Source organism: Nomascus leucogenys, chromosome 22a (genome assembly GCF_006542625.1).
Source record: "Nomascus leucogenys isolate Asia chromosome 22a, Asia_NLE_v1, whole genome shotgun sequence".
NCBI classification, from domain to species: domain Eukaryota; kingdom Metazoa; phylum Chordata; class Mammalia; order Primates; family Hylobatidae; genus Nomascus; species Nomascus leucogenys.
Window position 1 is genome coordinate 41,876,917 of NC_044402.1, and position 24,490 is coordinate 41,901,406.

Genomic DNA, 24,490 nt, shown 5'->3' on the forward strand with positions numbered 1-24,490 from the left:
TCATGTTTTTAAATTTTATTCTTTTGTTTCCTCCATTTCTAGGAACACAAGGTGCTACTCACAGGAACACCATTGCAAAATACTGTAGAAGAACTGTTTAGCTTGCTTCATTTCTTGGAACCATCACAATTTCCCTCAGAATCAGAGTTTCTCAAGGACTTTGGGGATCTCAAGACAGAGGAACAGGTAGGAAATCTATCTGATGAGGTACTAACTCAGGACAAAAAAGATGAAGTTTGTACAAGGCAGACATCTGTTGTCATGGGTATCTCAAGGGCCTTTCTGAACTCCTTATAACCTTGTGCCTACATCATTTGTGGCATCATCCAAAGTATACATTTCTTAGATAGTGGAAAACTCTAATTCTTCCATGTTTCTACATAATGTGAGAATGTTTGCCCTCATCTTACTGATTTATTTTTCTCTCTGTAATGGACCACAGGTTCAAAAACTACAGGCCATTCTTAAGCCAATGATGCTGAGAAGACTCAAAGAGGATGTTGAAAAAAATTTGGCACCCAAACAGGAAACTATTATTGAAGTAGAGCTAACTAATATCCAGAAGAAATACTATCGGGCTATTTTGGAGAAGAATTTCTCCTTCCTTTCCAAAGGGGCAGGTCATACCAACATGCCTAATCTACTTAACACAATGATGGAGTTGCGCAAGTGCTGCAACCACCCATATCTCATCAATGGTGAGGGAATACTTGTTATATACCTGAACTTCTGTAGTACCCGTGTTTACTTTCTGGATGATGCTCCTTGGGGACAATGGATGCATTGACTCATCCAACCTAATTTGGGGTGCGGACTGAGGAATGGGAAATGGTTCTCCTTTTACAAAAGAGATTCTAAGCCTGGGCAACATGATGAAATCCCACCTCTACAAAAAATACAAAAATTAGCCAGATGTGATGGCAGGCATCTGTGGTTCTAGCTACTTTGGAGACTGAGCTTGGAGGATCGCTTGAACCCAGAAGGCAGAGGTTGCAGTGAGCTGAGATCACACCACTGCACTCCAGCCTGGGTGACAGAGTGAGACCCTGTCTCCAAATAAAGTAAATAAAAACAATTCTTATTTGGAATGTTTTTCTGTAGTTCTTTCTACCCCTTTGATCCTACATAATCTCCAAAATTAAATAGGATTTGCTGTTTAGAATTTCATGAATAAGAGCTCAGATTAGCCACACAGTGGCATGTTCCTGTAGTCCCAGCTACTTAGGAGGCTGAGGCAGGAGGATCGCTTCAGCCCATGAGTTTGAAGCTAGCCCTGTCTCAAAACACTCTTAGGTTACTCCGTTCCTTGGATAAATGTCCTCATCGACACTCCATTTTGCTGTTTCTGTCTCTTTTGGGTGCTGATGGTGTGTTCTATCTTAGTCCTTGTCCACATATTTACATTTTATTTTTAAACCCAGTTATCATAGGCCTGCCTTACTTGGTATATTTTGTATGACACATCTGAGGATGATTGAAGTTTCTTCTTTTTTTTTTTTTGAGATGGAGTTTCACTCTTGTCGCCCAGGCTGGAGTACAGTGGTGCAATCTCGGCTCACTGCAACCTCTGCCTCCCGGGTTCAAGCGATTCTCCTGCCTCAGCCTCCCAAGTAGCTGGGATTACAGGCGCCTGCTACCACACCCAGCTAATTTTTTGTATTTTTAGTAGAGACAGGGTTTCGCCACATGGGGCAGGCTGGTCTTGAACTTCTGACCTCAGGTGATCTGCCCACCTTGGCCTCCCACAGTGCTGGGATTACAGGCGTGAACCACTGAGCCCGGCTGATTTTTTTTTTTTTTTTTTTTTTTTAAGGTGGAGTCTCGCTCTGTCACCCAGGCTGGAGTGCAGTGACGCGATCTCAGCTCACTGCAACCACCACCTCCCGAATTCAAGCGATTCTCCTGCCTCAACCTCCTGAGTAGCTGGAACTACAGGCCTCCGCCACCACACCTAGCTAATTTTTGTACTTTTAGTAGAGACGGGGTTTCACCATGTTGGCCAGACTGGTCTCGAACTGCTGACCTCAAGTGATCCACCTGCCTCGGCCTCCCAAAGTGTTGGGATTACGGGCATGAGCCACTGTACCCAGCCGATTTAAGATTTTTTGGTGCTGAAATTCTGTGTGTGAGAAATGTTGGTCTTAAGTCAAATTACATTTATTTTCCGTTTGCTTTCTTAGTTAAATAGACTACAACCTTAATATGGTTCACTGGATCTCAACATAATTTGATTTTTCTTTTGGCAGGTGCCGAAGAAAAAATCCTAACAGAATTCCGTGAAGCTTGCCATATTATACCTCATGACTTTCACCTGCAGGCCATGGTTCGTTCAGCTGGCAAACTGGTTCTTATTGACAAGTTGCTTCCAAAGCTTAAAGCTGGTGGCCATAAAGTTCTGATCTTCTCTCAGATGGTACGCTGCCTAGACATCCTAGAGGATTATTTAATCCAGAGAAGGTAAGAAAAGAGTCATCCTAGCCTGTGGTTACTCTGTCCTCATAAAGCAGCAAAAAGTAGGAGGGCCTGGGTTTAATTAGAGTTGACCAATTGCAATAAGAGAAGTTTTTAAGATTCTCACTCTCAACTTGGATTTTTGACCAGCTTTGATCTGGTAGTACTGGTATTGATCCTAGCCTGCTGTTTTGGTCTCCACTTCTGCTTAGCCACCTACATTTTTTTTCTGCGATTCCCATACAGGTACTTATATGAACGTATTGATGGGCGAGTTAGAGGCAACCTTCGACAGGCTGCCATTGACCGCTTCAGCAAGCCTGACTCAGACCGCTTTGTCTTCTTACTGTGTACTCGGGCTGGTGGACTTGGTATTAATCTTACAGCTGCTGATACCTGCATCATCTTTGATTCAGACTGGAATCCACAAAATGACCTGCAGGTAAAGGAATTCATTGTCTTAGGGAATAACTACCTAACTTGGGAGATTTTTCAACAAGAATAGGATCTTTTAGAAAGACCTTTCAGAGAGTTTGAAATTGTTTCCTTAGTTGAGGGTGGCAGTTAGGTCAGGGAATCAGCAAACGTTTTCTGTAAATGACAAGATAGTAAATGTTTTAGGCTTTGTGAGCCATCGAGTCTCTGTTGGAACTGCTTACCTCCAAGTCCTGTAGCGCAAAAACAGCCTTAGATGATATGTAAATGAATGGGTGGTCCCACCTGTGTCCCCATTGAACTTTATTTATAAAAACAGATGTCCACGCAGACTTTAGTTTGCTGACCCCTGGTCTACATGATGGGGTGATAATTTCATCTTGAAATTGACTCTTGGTTTTGAGTTGATCTCATGGCTGCTCTACAGAGGTGAAAGAATCATAAATTGGTATTTTGTATCCTTTCCCCTGCTAATTTTATGATATCTTTCTCCTTTCCTTTCATTTTTATTTTAAACCAGGCCCAGGCACGATGTCATCGAATTGGGCAGAGCAAAGCTGTGAAGGTGTACCGCCTCATCACTCGTAATTCCTACGAGAGAGAGATGTTTGATAAGGCTAGCCTCAAGTTGGGATTGGATAAGGCTGTGCTTCAATCCATGAGTGGTCGGGATGGCAACATTACTGGAGTGAGTCTTCTTAGTTTATAGATAAGTTTGTAGTAGGTCATTGTGATAGAGGGAAACAAAAGCTATTTGTACACAGGGATTTGACTACGTTGTTTGGATTCTCAATTATTATTTCTTAAAATATAATAGCTAAAATATTATGGCACGGTTAGATATTACTCTCTTGATAGTCTTTTCATCTTTCTATTGGTTTTTACAGATCCAACAGTTCTCTAAGAAGGAGATTGAAGATCTTTTAAGAAAAGGAGCATATGCAGCCATCATGGAGGAAGATGATGAAGGCTCCAAGTTTTGTGAAGAGGACATTGACCAGATCTTGTTAAGACGAACTACAACCATCACCATTGAATCTGAAGGAAAAGGTTCCACCTTTGCTAAGGCATGTTCTGTCTATGCCAGAGGCTAGAAAAACACAGATAGAGACTGGAATCTCTAGGATTTAATTATGTTTTTATGCTGGGGACGGTGGCTCATGCCTATAATCCCAGCACTTTGGGAGGCTGAAGCGGGCAGATCACTTGAGGTCAGGAGTTCGAGACCCAGCCTGCCCAACATGGTGAAACCTCATCTCTACCAAAAATAAAAAATTAGCCAGGAGTGGTGGCTTGCACCCGTAGTCCCAGCTACTCGGGAGACTGAGGCAGGAGAATCACTTGAACCCGGCAGGTGGAGGCTGTGGTGAGCTGAGATCGTGCCACTGTACTCCAGCCCGGGCGACAGAGCAGGACTGTGTCTCAAAAAAAAAAAAATGTTTTTAAAACATAATTGCTGATTTTGCACCACTTAAAAAAAAAAGTCTGCTTTACCTCTGCATTTGTTTTTCTCTAGGCAAGTTTTGTTGCTTCTGAAAACAGGACAGATATTTCTTTGGATGACCCCAACTTTTGGCAAAAGTGGGCCAAAAAGGCTGACCTAGACATGGATCTGCTCAACAGCAAGGTGAGTTCTTCTTTTAGGGAGGAGGTATTGCAGAAGACCACACTACTTTCAGGAGTCTTTACAGCTGCTCTGATTATTTGATGCTAATTGTGGTTTATGATGGTGTATTGTATACAAGGGCTGTTGTGGATACTTTCTGCCTAGGAGGCCCAGAAAAGTAGTTGCTTTCTGAATAATTTTGCTTTCTGTAGATGATTTTACATGTCATTTAAAAAAATCTCTGCGTATCTACACATGTTACATCCAACGTTATCGTAATCCATAATTGTCTTATTCTTTTCCCATGAGCAAATCAGGAAGAGAATTACTTCTCCTTCTGTTCTCTTCATAGAATAATTTGGTAATTGACACACCTAGAGTACGAAAACAAACGCGCCACTTTAGCACTCTGAAAGATGATGACCTGGTGGAATTCTCTGATTTGGAAAGTGAGGATGATGAGCGGCCACGCTCCCGCAGACATGACCGTCATCATGCCTATGGGCGCACTGACTGCTTTCGGGTGGAAAAGCATCTCCTAGTATATGGGTAAGACTCCAACTTACCATTAGAGGTAGTGCATAGTGCATCTCCATCCTGATAGATACTCTCGGTTTGCCTTTCAAATTGGGGGCTATGATCAAAGAAGGGATAATGTGAAAAAATAATTGCTTTGGAGGGAGTTTGTTCTGCTTATTCTGTTACTATGTTTTTTAAGATCTTTGTTTCACACCTTTTCAGAGACATGATTCTGAGGGGCAGGGGACTATCATTTCTCAGAAAAATGTTAATATAGTTTTCTCTTTTTTAGTTGGGGACGATGGCGAGATATTTTATCTCATGGACGCTTCAAGCGACGTATGACTGAACGAGATGTGGAGACCATTTGTCGGGCCATTCTCGTATACTGTCTTCTACACTACCGTGGGGATGAAAATATTAAAGGCTTCATCTGGGACTTGATTAGCCCAGCTGAAAATGGCAAGACAAAAGAATTGCAGAATCATTCAGGTAATTATCAACTCTTTACTATATGTTTTTCTATAGGTTAATCTAATCCTTTTCAGGTCCAAGGGTTTTTCTCAATCCAAGTCTTTGATGTCTCCCCTTTCCCAGGTCTATCTATCCCTGTGCCTCGTGGACGCAAAGGAAAAAAAGTAAAGTCACAAAGCACTTTTGATATCCATAAGGCAGATTGGATCCGGAAATATAACCCTGACACTTTGTTCCAAGATGAAAGTTATAAGAAGCACTTGAAACATCAGTGTAACAAGTAAGCATAGAATTAGCAGACATTTTCCACCTCAAACTTCTACACTGTTACTGAGCCAGCTCTTCCTCTGTCCTTTCTAGGGTACTGTTGCGGGTACGAATGCTATACTACCTGAGGCAGGAGGTTATTGGAGACCAAGCAGAAAAGGTGTTAGGGGGTGCGATTGCCAGGTAAAATTCTGCTGTATTTTTTTGATTTATGCCCTCCCTTATTTGAGGAAAGATTGGTTTACTTATTTCATTTTATGCTATCTTTGGGATACCTGATAATTTAAATCTATATATCAGGTCTTTAATCCTATACTTGACACTAGTGGGAGGAAACAGGGTAGATGCATGAGTATTTAAATTAATGGATACAGGAAGATACCTATAATAACCTTTGCAAGGATTCTCACTTTAATTTCCTGCATTTCTGTGCTGACTCTGCCCTCTTATACCTTTAGTGAGATTGACATATGGTTCCCAGTAGTGGATCAACTGGAGGTTCCAACAACATGGTGGGACAGTGAGGCTGACAAGTCGCTGCTCATTGGAGTCTTTAAACATGGTATGTACCTTCTCCTATTCTACTCCTTTCCTACTGAAGATTTATGTTCCCGGATGGAACATTTAGCAAAATGCTCCTGAGAAGTAACTGAGTTATCTGATTGATCTTCAATAAATTTGAGTAGGAAAGTAGTTAAATATCCAGAGCAGAGCAGTTAGTTCCTATAAATAGATGTTCGAGAAGGGCCAGATGGATAGGTAAATCTCAAGGTAGGAGGCCTCCCATCTGTTCTCTAATCACTGTTAGCAGTGTGTTACTTCACTGTATGCTATGGTAAGTTAGGGTCCCATGAATTAGGGCAGGTAATATACCCCAACTATTGTTAATAATAATCACACTTAATTTATATGACTTTCCTCTCGATGCGTGCTAATATAACAATTGCAGCAGATCATCTTGTCGCAGTTGTATTTCTGGGCGGGTAGGCAGAGGGAAGCCTCAGTAATGTCACCTCAGAGGCAAAGCACCACCTGCAGGGTGGACTCTTTCTGGATGTTATAGTCTGAAAGAGTGCGGCCATCCTCCAACTGTTTGTTCACAAATATCAGATGCTGCTGGTCAGGTGGGATGCCCTCCTTGTCGTGGATCTTGGCTTTGACATTTTCACTGGTGTCACTCGGCTGGACCTCAAGGGTGATGGTTTTGCCTGTTAGGGTCTTTACAGAGATCTGCATCTCTCTGTCAGCTTGGGTGCCTCACTGAAGAGAAAGAGCTGAAAATCTTCTGTTTTCATACATGTCCCATTTGTCTAAATGTTCAGCAGTCACTCTGATATAGGTATGAGCAGCAGTTTTTGAGTGAAATAAAAATAGAGTATAAGAAGGGAGACTGACTAGCCAAAACAAAAACGCAGTGAGGGTAAGAATATTTCCTTACTCTTATAGCAGTTTTGCCTAATGCCAAATCCCAGGCACTAAAAGCAGTGAGCGTTAACTTTCAGCCAAGTGAATTTGTTAATTAGAATGTCTTTTTTTTTAAAGAATACTTTTTTTTTCTATAAAATAAAAGTAATGGCACTTAATCTACATCTTTTTTGAGACGTTTAATGGGATAAATAAAACTGCAGGGGCCAGGCGCGGTGGCTCATGCCTGTAATCCCAGCACTTTGGGTGGCCAAGGTGGGCAGATCAGGAGATCAAGACCATCCTGGCTAACACAGTGAAACCCCGGCTCTACTAAGAAATATAAAAAATTAGCTGGGCGTGGTGGTGGGCATCTGTAGTCCCAGCTACTCAGGAGGCTGAGGCAGGAGAATGGCGTGAACCTGGAAGGCAGAGCTTGCAGTGAGCCGAGATCGCACCACTGCACTCCAGCCTGGGTGACAGAGTGAGACTCTGTCTCAAAAAATAAATAAATAAATAAATATAAATAAATAAAACTGCAGGCAAGGCATGGTGGCTCACACCTGGAATCCTAACACTTTGGGAGCCTAAGGCTATCAGTCACTAGTTAAAAACTCTTCATGATTCTAAATTGCTATAAAAATGTTAAATATAGTAATAAACCCAGTAGTTGTCCAAGATAACATTCTAGGGCCAGGCGCGGTGGCTCACGCCTGTAATACCAGCACTTTGGGAGGCCAAGGCGGGCAGATCACAAGGTCAGGAGATCAAGACCATCCTGGCTAAGATGGTGAAACCCCATCTCTACTAAAAATACAAAAAATTAGCCGGGCGTGGCGGCAGGCACCTGTAGTCCCAGCTGCTGGGGAGGCTGAGGCAGGAGAATGGCGTGTACCCGGGAGGCGGAGCTTGCAGTGAGCCAAGATTGCGCCACTGTACTCCAGCCTGGGCAACAGAGCGAGACTCCGTCTCAAAAAAAAAAAAAAAAGATAACATTCTAACTATGTTTTCCATTATGAGCAATATAGAGCATATTTTAATTATTCCAGCAGCATATAAAGTAAGCATAAAGGCAAAACAAATCTCTCATTTTCTTCAACTATGACCCTTTTTCTTCTAGGCTATGAGAAATATAATACTATGAGGGCAGACCCAGCCTTATGTTTTCTAGAAAAGGCTGGCCGACCAGATGACAAAGCAATTGCAGCAGAACATCGAGTGTTGGATAACTTCTCTGACATAGTAGAAGGGTGAGCATCATTAATATTTATTCTTTTAAAACTCTAACTTGTGCTGTGAGATAACTCTAGCCTTGACTGAACCCAATGGGATTCTTAATTGTAATTATACTCAAAAGTGATAGATCCTTAGCAAAAATAGGACCAGCAGAAAGGACTCCATAAACTGCATAAACCACATGTTGCCATAAGATACATCTGAGGGTGAAAATGAATGTCACTTGTAAATGGCTTATTTGATGTTCTGTTTGGTTTGGTTTACAACACTCTTCTGTACAGCTACAGTAGCTGAGAGGATAACTGGTCTCTTGAAAGATAACAGCCAGCAGCTCTCATATGTTGCTTCTGTGGAAGAGCCTTAGTCACTTTCGGCCCTGGTTTATCATCTCCCAATGGTACCTGACACATAAAGGTACTTATTTTGCCTGAAAACATGTCCCGATGATGAGTTGCCATGCTAATACTGAGCCACCAGGTAGGGCAGTGTTGCCCTGGTTTGGGTGCCAGTGAGTTTAACAAAACTTCTCACATGAAGATCTGAGGGGCATGTGAAACAGTTGGCTTAATTAATGAATACCTCCCCACTCCATCATGACTGAGAGATTTCTCTTTGATGATCACACCCTCAGTTTGCCTAGTGTAGGACCCTCAAAGGAAATTGGGTTATTTATTCATTGCAAATCGTTTATGCCACCTGTCTGCTCAGAAGAACAAAGTAATAAAAAAGCATGAACCATTCAAATGAAATAACAAAAAGTAAATAGTTGGGTAGGAGGAAGAATTACACAATAAAAAGGCCTGTCAAGAAGAAGGAACTGTGTTGATCAAAGTGTTTCAAATTCAAGCAATTATGAATGGTACATTGTCAATTTCTTGTAATTATTTTTATTCCATTTGATGCTATACCAGACTGACCCAAAGTTTTGCACCTGGCCTGCCATTCCTGTAAACACGAAATTAAATACTAGGCCAGGCACTGTGGCTCATGCCTGTAATCCCAGCCCTTTGGGAGGCCACAGTGGGTGGATGACAAGGTCATCAGTTCGAGACCAGCATGGCAAAAAAGGTGAAACCCCGTCTCTACCAAAAATACAAAAAAAATTAGCCAGGAGTGGTGGCGCATGCCTGTACTCCCAGCTACTCAGGAGGCTGAGGCAGGAGAAACACTTGAACCCAGGAGAGGGTAGTTGCAGTGAGCCGAGATGGCACTACTGCACTCCAGGCGATGGAACAAGACTCCATCTCAATAAAGAAATAAATAAATAAATAAAATAAAGACTAGGCCAGGATGGGATCACTTGAGCCCAAGAGTTTGAGACCAACCTGAGCAACATGGTGAAACCCCATCTCTACTAAAAATACAAAAATTAGCCTGGCATGGTGGTGGGCACCTGTAGATCCCAGCTACTCAGGAGTCTGAGGCAGGAGAATCGCTTGAATCCGGGAGGCACAGGTTGCAATGAGCTGAGATCGTGCCACTGGAATCCAGCCTGGCCTACAGAGCGAGACTCTGCCTCAAAAAATATATATATATAAATAAAAATAAGGCCAGGCACGGTGGCTCACTCCTGTAATCCGAGCACTTTGGGAGGCCAAGGCTTGTGAATCATTTGAGCCCAGGAATTTGAGATGAGCCTGGGCAATATGGCAAAACCCCGCTTCTACAAAAAATATAAAAATTAGCCAGGTACGGTGGCACACACCTGTAGTCCCAGCTACTCAGGAGGCTGAGGGAGGAGGATCGCTTGAGTCCAGGAGGTTGAGGCTACGGTGAGCTGTGATAGGGCCATGACACTCCAGCCTGGGCGACAGAATGAGACCCTGTCTCAAAAATAATACTAATAAAGATTATTTCATGCTGGATATATGTGCGGCTAGGTCTTCATCCCAGGTCCCCTTAGTGATAGAAGATACATTATTAACATTTTCTTGTGCTTCTGCATAATTTTAGGGTTGACTTTGATAAAGATTGTGAAGATCCCGAATATAAACCACTCCAAGGTCCGCCAAAGGACCAAGATGATGAGGTAAGGAATTCTCATTTGAGTCTCACTTTTCTCTATTACTAAATAGTTTTAAGTCTTCAACCGTTCTCTGAATTTTGAAATATATTGGTTAATTTATAATACAAAATGGAAAATGAATTATACCATTTGAGAATAGAAAGTATTAATGGAAAGGATTGTAATGCCAATCGGGGGAGATCATAACTTTGTGGAGGAGCTGGACAGTGAAGGATATTATTTGACAAATAAATTCCTGACTTCTATTATCTTCAAGTCATTAATAGGAACTGACCTTTCAGGTTCTACTTTCTTGTTCTTTTAGTTGTTTCCAAGTTTTTGTGGGAATATATTTCTTTAGAAGTTTTTCTTGATCCCTTGGTGCCATAGAAGGACACACATAAGAAAGTGATTTCAGAGTGCCAACTTCCCCCCCTTTCCCTCCCTGCTCCATCCTATTGGGTGGATCTCCTTCTCTAGGGTGATCCCTTGATGATGATGGATGAGGAGATCTCAGTGATTGATGGAGATGAAGGTAAACTTCTAGGTCAACTAGTATGATTCTGTGTGGGGTGGTGGGTTGGGGAATTATTCACTGAATTCTGTCATATCCTGGGATTTCTAAGAGCTTTGCCTTTGGGTGGGTTAAAATACTAGTATTGCCTCTACTACCCTTGCTATACTTTCTATTCATTCTACTTTGTTTTCCACAGCCCAGGTGACCCAACAGCCAGGCCATTTATTCTGGCCTCCGGGCTCTGCCCTAACAGCTAGGCTTCGGCGTCTAGTAACAGCATATCAGCGCAGCTACAAGAGAGAACAGATGAAGATAGAGGCTGCGGAACGTGGGGACCGGCGAAGGCGGCGTTGTGAAGCAGCCTTCAAGCTGAAAGAAATTGCACGGCGGGAGAAACAACAACGGTAAAATATAGCTGGGTACTTGTGCTGATCTGTGTTTTCAGTTATGGTCCCTATACTGAAAGCCATCTCAGGAAGGATTTATTTGGAATTCTCTACAGAGAGACCATCTTTTCTGCCTTGGGTAGTTAAACCTGTAGAAATTAAAACCTCACTTGTATGCAGTAATCATTAACACTCAGGTAGGTCTCCTGTGTAGACATTCTCATTGATATTTGCCTGTGTCTTTTTCCCCCTTGGCTCTGTAATTCTTACTCATTACAGAGTACCTCTCACTACCTCTTCTGGGCCTTTTTTTTTTTTTTTTTTTTTTTTTTTGCGTCTACTTTCAATTTTTGTGTTTTCAGATATTCTAAAACACATTAAAAAATAACCAGCTTTCTTGTGTTCTTCTGATGTGTTCTGATTATTGTTGCCCTACTTTTCCTTTTGTAGATGGACAAGGCGTGAACAAACTGATTTTTATCGAGTGGTGTCTACGTTTGGTGTGGAATATGACCCTGACACCATGCAGTTCCATTGGGATCGCTTCCGCACTTTTGCTCGACTAGACAAAAAGACAGATGAAAGCCTTACCAAGTACTTCCATGGCTTTGTGGCCATGTGCCGCCAAGTATGCCGCCTTCCCCCAGCAGCTGGAGATGGTAAGCAGGATTGCAGAGTGGGTGGGGATGGATGCCAACAGAAGCAACTCTGTTAATTTCTTCTACTCCTGTCTCTTGCAGAACCCCCAGACCCTAATCTGTTCATTGAGCCCATCACTGAGGAGAGAGCCTCGCGGACTCTCTACCGTATAGAATTGCTTCGGCGCTTACGGGAACAAGTTTTATGCCACCCCCTTTTGGAAGATCGGCTGGCATTGTGTCAGCCTCCTGGTCCTGAATTGCCCAAATGGTGGGAGCCTGTTCGGCATGATGGGGAGCTTCTAAGAGGGGCAGCCCGCCATGGGGTGAGCCAAACAGACTGCAACATCATGCAGGACCCAGACTTCTCTTTTCTGGCTGCCCGTATGAATTATATGCAGAACCATCAAGCAGGAGCACCAGCTCCATCCTTGTCACGCTGCTCTACTCCACTGCTGCACCAGCAGTATACCTCACGCACTGCCTCACCATTGCCCCTGCGCCCAGATGCTCCTGTTGAAAAGTCACCCGAGGAGACAGCTACCCAGGTCCCCAGTCTGGAGTGTCTGACTTTAAAGCTAGAGCACGAGGTGGTGGCCAGGAGCCGACCAACCCCACAAGACTATGAGATGCGAGTATCCCCCTCTGATACTACCCCTCTGGTTTCCCGGAGTGTTCCACCAGTCAAACTGGAGGATGAGGATGATTCGGACTCTGAGCTGGACTTGAGCAAGCTGTCACCATCATCATCTTCTTCCTCATCCTCATCCAGCTCAAGCTCCAGCACTGATGAGAGTGAGGATGAGAAGGAAGAGAAGCTAAGTGAGTGCATGTGACAGGCTATTGGCCCTCTTCCCTGTTTCCCCCGCTCTTCTCTTTCCCTTTTCTAAATGCATCCTCTTGAGAGAGATTTGGATTTTGATTTGATAAAATGTCAAAAGAGTGACATTCTTTGGGCCTTTATTCAAAGCCCATATAATACCAGTACCTTATGACATTATTCTTCCATCTTTTCTCACACATTCTATGGGATCTCTTACCAGCTGACCAGTCCCGTTCAAAGCTCTATGATGAAGAGAGTCTCCTGTCCCTCACTATGTCCCAAGATGGATTCCCAAATGAAGATGGAGAACAAATGACCCCTGAGCTTCTGCTACTGCAGGAAAGACAAAGAGCCTCTGAGTGGCCCAAGGTAACAAACAGCCTCATCCCTGGACATGTAGAGTCCAGAAATACAGTGTAACATTATATCTAGGGAAAAAGGAACATATGGTTCTGTTTTTTTTAAATTGTGTTTATTGCTGCATGTTTTTTTTGTTTTTTTTTTTTTCCAGGAAACTTCCCAGTCGACTTAGGAATCTTAATAGTATTCCTCTTTTCTGCCTTACGATTTTTACCCATCCTGGTAGTGATGGCACTATTGAGTATCACAGGATCATACAGCTAGTACTCGGACTCTTAAAATGGTATTTCTTTCTTTCCCCATTCAGGATCGTGTCCTGATAAACCGTATTGACCTCGTCTGCCAGGCTGTACTCTCAGGGAAGTGGCCTTCTAGCCGTAGGAGCCAGGAAATGGTAACAGGAGGAATTTTGGGGCCAGGCAACCACTTGCTAGACAGTCCCTCATTGACTCCTGGAGAATATGGTGACTCTCCAGTCCCCACACCACGAAGTAGTAGTGCAGCTTCCATGGCAGAGGAGGAAGCATCCGCAGTCACCACAGCGGCAGCCCAGTTCACCAAACTTCGCCGAGGCATGGATGAAAAGGAGTTTACAGTTCAAATCAAAGATGTAAGCTCAGCATTTGGGCGTTGGGAAATGGGGAAGGAGGCTGGAATCCTTGCTGTTAACTAATTTTACTAATAGGTTACTAAACTCATTTGGTTAGCTAATTTTAAAAATGAGAAAACAGCTTACAAAGATCCATTTAGGAAGAGTCATTTTTCCTGGTTGTTTTCCTTATTGAACCCTATTGATTATTAATCCTATTAATATTCAACAAAAGTTTCTTAAATTAGTATGCTTAGGAATAGCAGGATTTTGCCCCTGTGATGAGTTGCCTTGCTAATACGGAGACACCAGGTAGGGAGTTTTACCCTAAATTGGGTGTTGTTGAAATAAACTCTTTCTCGTAAATGCTGAGGGGCACTAGGCGAAGAAGTGAAATCTTTCTAAGGAAAAAGTGTGTATGTTTTCTTGTATTTCTAATTTTACCCTTTAGTCAGACGGCCTTCATTCTCACCATCATCGGGCAAGAGGATGACCTATAGCCCACATCCCTCAAAGCTTAATCTTTACTTTGAAAAACATGTACCATATGATGTCTTAGGTGGGTGGGTTGTCTTCCTAGGAGGAAGGATTGAAGTTAACATTCCAGAAGCACAAGTTGATGGCGAATGGAGTAATGGGAGATGGACATCCACTGTTTCATAAGAAGAAGGGGAACAGAAAGAAGCTAGTAGAGGTGAGTGGTAGAGAAAGTCTTTAACCTGATGATTAGATTGTCTTTTTATTTCCAATAATTGATGAAGGCAGTGGGATTGAGGGAATGGAAAATACTAGAGTCATTTCATGACTACCATTGGCTCTGCTCCCACTCCCTCCCTCCCCCAAAGAAGAGTATGTGCTCATGGGGGTGGATTCTGGGTTTGCAGCTGGAGGTGGAGTGCATGGAAGAGCCTAATCACCTTGATGTGGACCTGGAGACCCGGATCCCTGTCATCAATAAGGTGGATGGTACTTTGCTGGTGGGTGAGGATGCCCCTCGCCGGGCTGAACTGGAGATGTGGTTACAGGGTCATCCAGAGTTTGCTGTTGATCCCCGATTTCTAGCGGTGAGTGGCAGTCCCATCCAGCAAGATTTAAAGTCATTCCTTTGATATTTAAGCTGCATGAGAAAGAGAAAGCATGACATACTGTATCATCGTTTCTGTATCTGCAAGATAAGGGTAATAATAATAGCCAGTCTTCCAACCTCACAATTGTTGCGATGCCCAAAATAAAATAATGTTGAAGTACTTTAAGTGCTACGCAAATATTTACTATTGAACTATTATATAAACCACCTCTTTTGGAGAGATCCCACTTAATGGCAGTTTTCCACTAGGATGAATCCTTTTTCTATGTAATAAGTGTTTATTATCAAACAAAAGACACTAGTACTTTAATAATTACTCCAGAGAAGATTTCTATTCCTCTAGGATAACTGATTTTTTCTATTGCAGTATATGGAAGATCGCAGAAAACAGAAGTGGCAAAGATGTAAAAAAAATAATAAGGCAGAATTGAACTGTTTGGGAATGGAACCAGTACAGACAGCTAACTCTAGAAATGGGAAAAAGGTGAGAGAAATTGCAGCATTACCACTCTGTTCCCACACTAGATGTGAGATTACAAGGCTTTCAGTGATGATTGTGACTAATGTTATTTATCTTTTTTCCTATGTATGTTTGTGTGAGGAATTATCTTGAGTTCACCAATAAGGAAACCAGAGTTTTCTGGGTTTCTTTTTTTTTTTTTTTGAGACGGAGTCTCACTCTGCTGTCGTGCAGTGGCGCGATCTCAGCCTACTGCAACCTCCACCTGCTGGGTTCAAGCAATTCTCCTGTGTCAGCCTCCTGAGTGAGCCTCCTGAGTAGCTGGGATTACAGGCACCTGCCACCGCACCCGGCTAATTTTTGTATTTTTAGTAAAGATAGGGTTTCACCATCTTGGCCAGGCTGGTCTTGAACTCCTGACCTTGTGATCCACCCGCCTCGGCCTCCCAAAGTGTTGGGATTACAGGCCTGAGCCACTGCACCTGGCCCAGAGTATTTTTATCAGTATTTTTGCAGTCCTGTGGTATCTTCATCTCTAGAAGAGCATAACATTCTAAAAACTAACTATTTTTATCAGTATTTTTGCAGTCCTGTGGTATCTTCATCTCTAGAAGAGCATAACATTCTAAAAACTAACTTTAGTACTTGATGCATATAAAAATTTAAGAATTAGTAAGATGGGTTAGAGAGAACATTCAGATCTTACTCTGTTCTTCTATTGAATAACTAAGGGATTTTGGACAAATCCTTTAACCTCTTCAGTTTTTACATCCTGAAAAGTGAGGGTTTTAAAGCAATTTCTTAAGTTTTCTGTTTTTTTGAGACATGGTCTCACTCTGTCACCCAAGCTGGAGTGCAGTGGCACCATCTCAGCTCACTGCAACTTCTCCCTTCCCTGGTTCAAGCCATTCTCCTGCCCAGCCTCTCAAGTAGCTGGGATTGCAGGTGTGCACCACCAGGCTAGGCTAATTTTTTGTATTTTTAGTAGGGACGAGGTTTCACCATGTTGGCCAGGCTTCTCTGGAACTCCTGGCCTCAACTGATCCACCCGCCTTGGCCTTCTGAAGTGCTGGGATTACAGGCTTCAGCCACCTCAGTCGGCCTTAAGTTTTCTAATTCTATATATTTTAGAAGTGTTTGGAGAGGTCTACTAAGGAAAATAGTCATGAGATTTCCCAATATATAAAGGTTGAGAATCACTAATAATATGTCAGTAATGGAAAAAGCAGAGGAAACTATGTTTTGTAATTCATAATAAATTTGTCCATTAAGTTATTCTATATTTTCAAATTTACTTATACTTTTATGATGGATAATAGCCCATTTGGTGGATTAAGTATCCACAGTTTATTCTTTCCACCAAATTACAACTGCAAAAGTTTCTCTTGGCTATGCTTACCTTACTTTCTGCAATAGTTGTATTTTTTTTTTTAATTTTTTATTTTTTTGAGACAGAGTCTTGCCCTGTCACCCAGGCTGGAGGGCAGTGGCACAATCTCAGCCCACAGCAACCTCTGCATCCCCGGTTCAAGCGATTCTTTTGCCTCAGCCTCCCAAGTAGCTGGGACCACTGGTGCATGCTACCATACCTGGCTAATTTTTGTTATTTTTAATAGAAAGAAGGTTTTGCCATGTTGGCCAGACTATTCTCAAACTCCCGACCTCAGGTGATCCACCTGCCTCAGCCTCCCAAAGTACTGGGATTACAGGCCTGAGCCACTGTGCCCGGCCAATAGTTGTAATTTTTTTTTTTTTTTTTTTTTTTTTGAGATGGAGTCTCGCTCTGTTGCCCAGGCTGGAGTGCAATGGACTGGTTTCAGCTCACTGCAACCTTCACCTCCCAGGTTCAAGTGATTCTCCTGCCTCAGCCTTCCAAGTAGCTGGGATTACAGGTGCGTGCTACCATGCCCAGCTACTTTTTGTATTTTTAGTAGAGATGGGGTTTCACCATGTTGGTCAGGCTGGTCTCGAACTACTGACCTTGTGATCCACCCGCCTTGGCCTCCCAAAGTGTTGGGATTACAGGTGTGAGCCACAGCGCGTGGTCAATAGTTGTATTTTTAAAGCATACATAAATCATTGTTTTAAATGACATAGAGTCATTTAAAATGGATTAGCACTTGTGTATACTTACCTTATCTAATTATTCCCCCATTTGATCTTCTATAGAAATCTTTATACACATATAGTCATCCCTTGGTATCTGTGAGGGATTGGTTCCAGGACCCCCGCAGATACCAAAATCCATGGATGCTCGAGTCCTTTATATATAAAATGGTGTAGGGCCAGGTGTGGTGGCTCTTACCTGTAATCCCAGCACTTTGGGAGGCTGAGGCAAGAGGATCAGTTGTGCCCGGGAGTTCAAGACCAGCCTGGGGACCCCAGTGGGACCTTATCTCTACAAAAAATTAGCTGGGCGTGGTGGTGCAATCCTCTAGTATCAGCTATGCGGAAGCTGAGGCAGGAGGATCACTTGAGCCCAGAGGCTGAGGCTACAGTTACCCATGATGATGCCACTGCACTCCAGCCCGGGCAATAGAGTGTGAGACCCTGTCTCAAAAAAATAAATAAATAAATAAATAAATAAATAAATAAATAAATAAATAAATAAATAAAATCATGTAGTATTTCCATGTAACCTACACACTTCCTCTGATATACTTTAATCTCTTGATTACTTATAATACCTAACACAATATAAATGCTATTTAAATAGTTGTTACATGGTATTGTTTTAAAATTTGTAGTATTTTCTCTTGTTATTTTTTAGTTTCTTGTTGTTTTCAAATATTTTATCCACAGATGGTTGAATCCATGGATATGGAAGGCTATGTACATACACATATATTTATGTGTCCATATAACCACATGGAGTATCTTTTAACAAAATTTTAAAGTAAACTATCAATAGTTTGCATTTAACAAGTTTGAAACATAAAATATATGTAGATTTATGAGGCTTATTTTTATATTGATGGAAGTGTTACCATGGAAGAATGTTTCAGTTTTCCCTGTTAGCCTCGATGAGAACAAGAGTGCAATAAACAGAATGGTTGATACGGGAAAGGCTAGTGGCTAGAAGGCTAATGCCATCTCTGTCTTCAATTTAACATATATTAGCTTTTCCTTCACTGTTATCTATTTTTACCTCAAGTACTTCTGCTACTCCCTTATAGTCAATTGAAACTCTTAAGAAATATCATAGAAAATCACAGAAAATCCTAGTATGACTAGTACAGAATTCTTTTTTTTTTTTTTTTTTTTCCTTGAGACAGAATCTCGTTCTGTCACCCAGGCTGGAGTGCAGTGGCATGATCTCAGCTCACTGCAACCTCCGCCTCCTGGGTTCAAGCGATTCTCCTGCCTCAGCCTCCTGAGTAACTGGGATTGCAGCCATGCACGACCACACCCAGCTACTTTTTTTTTTTTTTTTGATACCGAGTTTCACTCTTGTTGCCCAGGCTGGAGTACAATGGCATGATCTTGGCTCACCGCAATCTCTACCTCCTGGATTCAAGCGATTTTCCTGCCTCAGCCTCCCCAGTAGCTGGGATTACAGGCATGCGGCACCACGCCCAGCTAATTTTTTGTATTTTTAGTAGAAATCGGGTTTCTCCATGTTGGTCAGGCTGGTCTCGAACTCCCGACCTCAGGTGATCCGCCTGCCTCAGCCTCCCAAAGTGCTGGGATTACAGGCATGAGCCACCACGCCTGGCTGACTCCCGGCTAATTTTGGTATTTTTAGTAGAGACAGAGTTTCGCCATGTTGGCCAGGGTATTCTTGAACTCCTAACCTCAAGTGATCCGCCTGCCTCAGCCTCCCAAAGTGCTGGGATTACAGGCATGAGCCACCATGCCTGGCCCAGAATTCTTAATATAGAATTGACAGTGAATCTAGCACTACATTATTCCTGGGACCTGCAGGAATATAACTTCTAGCTTCAATGAACTTAATCAGAATTTTTAGTCAGAACATCTAGAAGAAGCCATTTAAAATTCAGATATATAAGGTTTTTATCAATGTGGAACGAAAATTATTTTATTAAATTTAGTGAGGAGTTTCTGACAGTGTTTTTGGTGTTCTAGACATGTAGAAGTCTTTATCTGATCTGTCTTGAATTTACCCTGCTTCGATGTGCTAATAGAGGATATTATTGTAAATGTCAATTCACATAGTAAGAACAAGTGAACAACTTGCCATCAGGAGACACAAGTGATTTTTTTTATGTACATTTACTAATTCATTCATTGTCTTACCCAGACCCCTTCTTAACAAAGGTAAGCATTTGTGAAATGGTTGACTGAAGTAAAGATACAATATAGTCATGGGGAAAAAAAGCAAAAACTGGTTAATATGAGTTTCAGTACAAAATCATTGATCTTAACTTTAGTATCAGAATGTTTCAACCAGCTAAGTCCAGCATTTCCTCCTTCCCATTACCACCACCAAGCCTAGTATGGCTATGCTTGTTTTGCCTCTTCTAAGGTACATTCAGTAAAAAAGCATTATAAGTTAGGACTCCGTTGGCTTTGGTTTCTTTTCTTTTTTCCCCTTTCTTTCTTTTTATTATCTTCTGTTCCCTCCTCCTAGGGTCATCACACTGAAACGGTGTTCAACCGGGTTTTGCCAGGGCCTATTGCACCAGAGAGCAGCAAGAAGCGGGCCCGCAGGATGCGACCAGACCTTTCTAAGATGATGGCCCTCATGCAGGGTGGAAGCACTGGGTCTCTATCTCTGCATAACACGTTCCAACACAGCAGTAGTGGCCTACAGTCTGTGTCATCTTTGGGTCACAGCAGTGCCACTTCTGCATCTTTGCCTTTTATGCCATTTGTGATGGGTGGTGCAGCATCATCCCCTCATGTAGACTCCAGCACCATGCTTCATCATCACCACCACCACCCCCACCCCCACCATCACCACCATCACCATCCAGGCTTGAGAGCCCCTGGCTACCCCTCTTCACCAGCGACTACCGCCTCTGGTACTACCTTGCGGTTTCCACCACTGCAACCTGAGGAGGATGACGATGAGGATGAAGAAGATGATGATGACTTATCTCAGGGCTATGATAGCTCAGAAAGGGACTTCTCACTCATTGATGATCCTATGATGCCAGCTAACTCAGACTCCAGTGAAGATGCTGATGACTGAAGCCCCAGCATGGGCCCCACTGCTTGGGCGGCTGCTGTATTTTCATTTACTCTGGCCCTTGGACTATGGAAACGTGGGAGGGGCAGGGGAGATGTGGGGAAGTCCAGGACTCCAGGAGGTGAAAAGGAAAAAAAAAATGTACCTGATTGCTCCCAATTATGAGAGGATTGGGTGGGCAGGGGAACTCCTAAAATAATACATGACCACTTCCTCATTTCTGGGGAAGGAAAGGAGACTAGAGCAGCTGGTGCGCTCACCCCTCCCTAGTCACCTCCATTAACCACAGACTATGTAGCGCTGGCCCTAGCCTCTGGCAGAGCCTGTTCCTGGCCGAACTGTGGATACAGCTGGAGGGTCAGGAACTGTTACCTTCCTTCCCCTTGGCATTAATAAATTTAAGTTAATCCTTTTCCACTCTTCCTTTGTTCTATGTTTGCTCAAACCCAATGTATTCATTTTGAGTTGTTAATGGTGGGTAATTTCAGCACCACTTTCCTTAAGTTCAATACTATTCATACTAAATTGCCTTAGATAGAGCAGACAAGTCATCTGTACTCCTCTGAAGGGTATATATAAATGTAGACTGTCCAGCTGGCTAAAGGCAAGGGAGTTATTTAAGGCAAATGGTAGGTAGGCAAACTTCTGGATTCAAACTCCAAGTTTTTAGAAAAGACGGAGCAAGTATGTCATCAGGGACCATTTATGTTTTGTTTCTAATTAACTGAAGTAATGGTTATTTGGGGGAAGCCATAGAATAGTGCCGCTTTTCATGAACTGCAGCAAGGGGACTGGCCGACTGGAAGGATACTGCCAGGACTTGGGCTCAGGGGGTGGGGTTGTGGGAAGGAACTAAAAGTTTGTAGAGCCCCTCAAGTCATCTGTTTCCTCTGACTTATACCATCCCACTGCTCAGTTAAAGCTTGCGCATATTATTTTCCTTTCGAAAGCTAGGTTCCTCCCCTAGCTTGGGTCGCGAGGCTGGGCTCCATTTCCCTGGTATGAGTTCCCTGCCCCGCGGAGCTCTTGACCCGGCATCCTGGCACCCAGGATCCCTTCAGTCCTGGAGCAGTTAAAGGCTTTTGCATTCCCATCACTTCTAGGAGGGGCGCATGCCCAGTTACACTGTAGTAGTCCCACTTTTATCCCACGCTAGATCCCGCTCTTTCCACTCCCCCTTCCTTTGCAGATGGGGTGGAGCTATTACACCCGCGCGCGGCAGCTCTTGTGGGGCGGGGCAGGCACCACCTCCTTCGCTTCGCCTAGGGACTGCCGCCTCGGCAAAAAGTCTGAGGTCCTGGAAACCGCCGCTGGGCTGAGAGTTAATAAGGGCGGAGGCAGAGCGTCACGTGACGACGTCGATTCGCGTGCGGCAGTGGCGAAGTTGACAAGAAAACCCCGCGAAAATCGACTCTTTGCATCGCACATTTTGTTGATTTTCCCCCGTTTTTCTTTCTCTCTTTCCCCTGTCCATCCGAAAGAGGATTGGAAAAAAAAAAAAAAAAAAAAAAAAATCCCTAACGCTGTCGGGGCCCGGAAGCGGAAAGGGCATCTTTGAGGTCGATACTTCCGGGTCATTGGGAGAGTGCGGGATTCCTGGGCCGAGAGCGGGTGGCGGAGCCGGGACCTCGCGTGATTCTCGGAACCCGAGGAGAAGCGGCGTCCGGGGCTATGGCTGTGACTCTGGACAAAGACGCTTATTATCGGCGAGTGAAGAGACTGTACAGCAATTGGCGGGTGAGGAAGATCCTGTAATTTTTCCTAGGGAGCCCCCTCAGCCATCCCATAATAACCCTGTTTCTCGGCGCCCTTTTTTCTCTTTCGGTCAGGAATTCCCGGGTTCTGTGCCTCACCCTTTTCGTTGCTCCCGAATCATTCACCGGAGGCGGCCACGAACGCTGCCCCTTAACAGGGAATCCCCCGCATTCACCCTGTCCTGCGGCCATCACCATCTTCCCCGCGTGCCAGCCTTGGTCATGCATAGCAGCACCTCTCGCAGTCTCTTCCCGCCCTAAAAGAGGCAACATCCTTCCCTCCTACTCTGTGGTCACGTCTTGCTGCCCCCTCCTGCCGTGTTCTCACGCACCCACGCACTCGCTCTGTCCCTGCAGAACCACAATATTCCACCCCTGGTCCCGCCAGGATTATAACCGTCTTCGTAAAGGAGAGATGGAAGGGCAAGGAGGATGTCAATCGGGCTCTCAGCGTTTATCGTTTGCGGGGCTTTTGCTGGAGTTAAAAAAAGAAATACTGCTCACGCGCAACCGCCTCATGTTCTAGGGCCTGCTGTGGGTTACAGAGAGGGACCTAACGCTGAAAGCCTGCAGACATTAGTAATACCAAAACAAAACATAAACGATACCTAAAACGTTATTAGTTCCTTGGTAGCGGATCCGGGGCACGTGTTCATTAAAAGAGCTGTGGCAGTTCCCAGTTTTTTAAAGATTCGGCAGTTTTGCTGCTTTAAAAACGTCCACAGTTAAAACTTATTTTTATGATGTTAACTTACTAATTGAGCAAACATTTGGTTGCATTCTGTGATGCAGTCTGAGTTGGCTAGCTTAAGTCTTATCCCTGAACCCTGTCATCAAGGGAAGATACAGCTAATAAAGATTTTTTTAACCTGGAAAACGTTTTGAGAAAAATGATCAGTTCTCATTTCAGCATTGTAAATTATCTTTCAAACTGATCGTCTACTAAAACCAAGCCATTAAAATTGGTCGTTTCCTTGCCATTCATATTAAAGCTGCCTGTGCATGTTTCATCTTTTGAGGCTAAATACATTAGATAATTGAAAATAAAATTGATTCTGTGTTGCATTTTATGAAAAGCAAAAATAACTAAATGCTAGATGAATGCTGAACATTTTATTTTTTTAATTTTTTGATTAATTTCTACCAAATGATTTTTTGCAGCTTCTGTCAGTGTCATTCAAACATAACCTATGTTAGAAAAACATTTTAAAACCTTGATACTTTCTAATGATCAGTAAGTACTAAAAATCCTAAACCCTCTCTTCTACCCATAAACCCTGAAACTATGAACCTTTGGTATGAAAATTGTTTCTAGTCCCACTGATTCAGATTCATCAAATAATTTCATTTTCTCTATACCATTCATGAAAACTAATCTGTAGCTCTAAATTCCTCTACATGACAAATTAACTGTGGCCTGAAGACAGATTGGCAAATCTAATAAAAATGATAGTCTTTAAATCCATGAAAGTTATTTCCCACCCACCATTTTTTTTTGTTTCTCAAAAATCATTAAAGTTTATCTTGGCCCTCTTACTACCTTAATGACATTATCTTGGGAGAATGTTAGATATTGATAAGACACTGATGGTGTAAAGTTATGAGCCAAGTCTATGTAAAAATGTACCAGTTAACAAAACCTGTGGCTATTATGAAAAACTTACTTGAATAAGACTTTCTGCTTTTGTGTTAATGTGTCCAGAACCCACCTGTAGAAGTTCTTTGTGTATGCAGTCTTTTCAGCCTACAGTGCTTTCATTCTGATATACTTAATCAGAGATAGTAGTTTTCTGGGTTAAATCTAGTTGCTTATCCTCCTGGATATAGCAGAAAGATAGTGGGATATATAGGTGTGTTGTATACCTTTTTTCTCTTTTACACCTTTTCCTTTTTTTAATAAGAAAACTGGGATTGAAGTAGAATAAGTTGAAGTTAATGGTAAAAATTCCAAACCTGGCTGAGCACCGTGACTCATGCCTGTAATCCCAGCACATGAGGCCAGGAGTTGAAGACCAGCCTGGGCAAGATGATGAGACCCCCGTCTCTACAAAAAAAGAAAAAGCAAATAAATTAGCTAGGCATGGTGGTGTGTGCCTATAGTCCTAGCTATTTGTGATGTTGAGGCAGGAGGATCCCTTGAGCCCAGGAGTTTGAGGCTGCGGTGAGCTGTGATCGTGTCACTGCACTCCAGCCTGGATGAGACCCTGTCTTAAAAAAAAAAAAAAAAAAAAAAAAAAAAAAACAAATAAATCCCAAGCCTTTTGCTTTCAGCTTCCATCTAAAAAAAACAAACAAAAAAAAAAAAAAAAAAAAAAAAAAAACTGTTA

The 24,490-nt window shown here is 42.9% G+C and overlaps 2 protein-coding genes and 2 non-coding genes across 10 annotated transcripts in view; all 4 read left to right on the top strand.

The window, feature by feature from the left end:
- CHD8 (chromodomain helicase DNA binding protein 8) overlaps positions 1–20,826 on the top strand; it is a 71,733-nt gene extending 50,907 nt beyond the window's left edge. For 4 of the 7 annotated variants that reach the window (XM_030803596.1, XM_030803592.1, XM_030803598.1 and 1 more), the window contains 24 exons: positions 43–186; positions 443–698; positions 2,247–2,457; positions 2,698–2,893; positions 3,407–3,574; positions 3,774–3,953; positions 4,403–4,513; positions 4,845–5,041; positions 5,304–5,503; positions 5,585–5,765; positions 5,846–5,935; positions 6,211–6,314; positions 8,277–8,406; positions 10,346–10,421; positions 10,878–10,932; positions 11,111–11,318; positions 11,751–11,959; positions 12,041–12,760; positions 12,982–13,130; positions 13,429–13,731; positions 14,291–14,404; positions 14,595–14,774; positions 15,165–15,281; positions 19,849–20,549. In XM_030803596.1, the coding sequence (XP_030659456.1) occupies positions 43–186; positions 443–698; positions 2,247–2,457; positions 2,698–2,893; positions 3,407–3,574; positions 3,774–3,953; positions 4,403–4,513; positions 4,845–5,041; positions 5,304–5,503; positions 5,585–5,765; positions 5,846–5,935; positions 6,211–6,314; positions 8,277–8,406; positions 10,346–10,421; positions 10,878–10,932; positions 11,111–11,318; positions 11,751–11,959; positions 12,041–12,760; positions 12,982–13,130; positions 13,429–13,731; positions 14,291–14,404; positions 14,595–14,774; positions 15,165–15,281; positions 19,849–20,412 (4,863 nt within the window). In that variant the 3' untranslated portion in view covers positions 20,413–20,549. Of the gene's footprint in view, positions 1–42; positions 187–442; positions 699–2,246; positions 2,458–2,697; positions 2,894–3,406; positions 3,575–3,773; positions 3,954–4,402; positions 4,514–4,844; positions 5,042–5,303; positions 5,504–5,584; positions 5,766–5,845; positions 5,936–6,210; positions 6,315–8,276; positions 8,407–10,345; positions 10,422–10,877; positions 10,933–11,110; positions 11,319–11,750; positions 11,960–12,040; positions 12,761–12,981; positions 13,131–13,428; positions 13,732–14,290; positions 14,405–14,594; positions 14,775–15,164; positions 15,282–19,848 lie in introns of all 7 variants that reach the window. The other 3 variants (XM_030803595.1, XM_030803599.1, XM_030803593.1) reach the window with 2 other exon arrangements.
- On the top strand, positions 8,831–8,940 carry LOC115832661. The gene has a single exon (XR_004028179.1). It is a non-coding gene; the product is annotated as a small nucleolar RNA U6-53/MBII-28 (small nucleolar RNA).
- LOC115832662 lies at positions 13,984–14,087 on the top strand. Its single transcript, XR_004028180.1, has one exon. It is a non-coding gene; the product is annotated as a small nucleolar RNA U6-53/MBII-28 (small nucleolar RNA).
- A 919-nt stretch (positions 20,827–21,745) lies between the features above and the next one.
- SUPT16H (SPT16 homolog, facilitates chromatin remodeling subunit) overlaps positions 21,746–24,490 on the top strand; it is a 33,678-nt gene continuing 30,933 nt past the window's right edge. Inside the window, exon 1 of the mRNA XM_003260756.4 lies at positions 21,746–22,146. Coding sequence (XP_003260804.1) covers positions 22,081–22,146 — 66 coding nt within the window. The 5' untranslated portion in view covers positions 21,746–22,080. The remainder of the gene's footprint in view (positions 22,147–24,490) is intronic.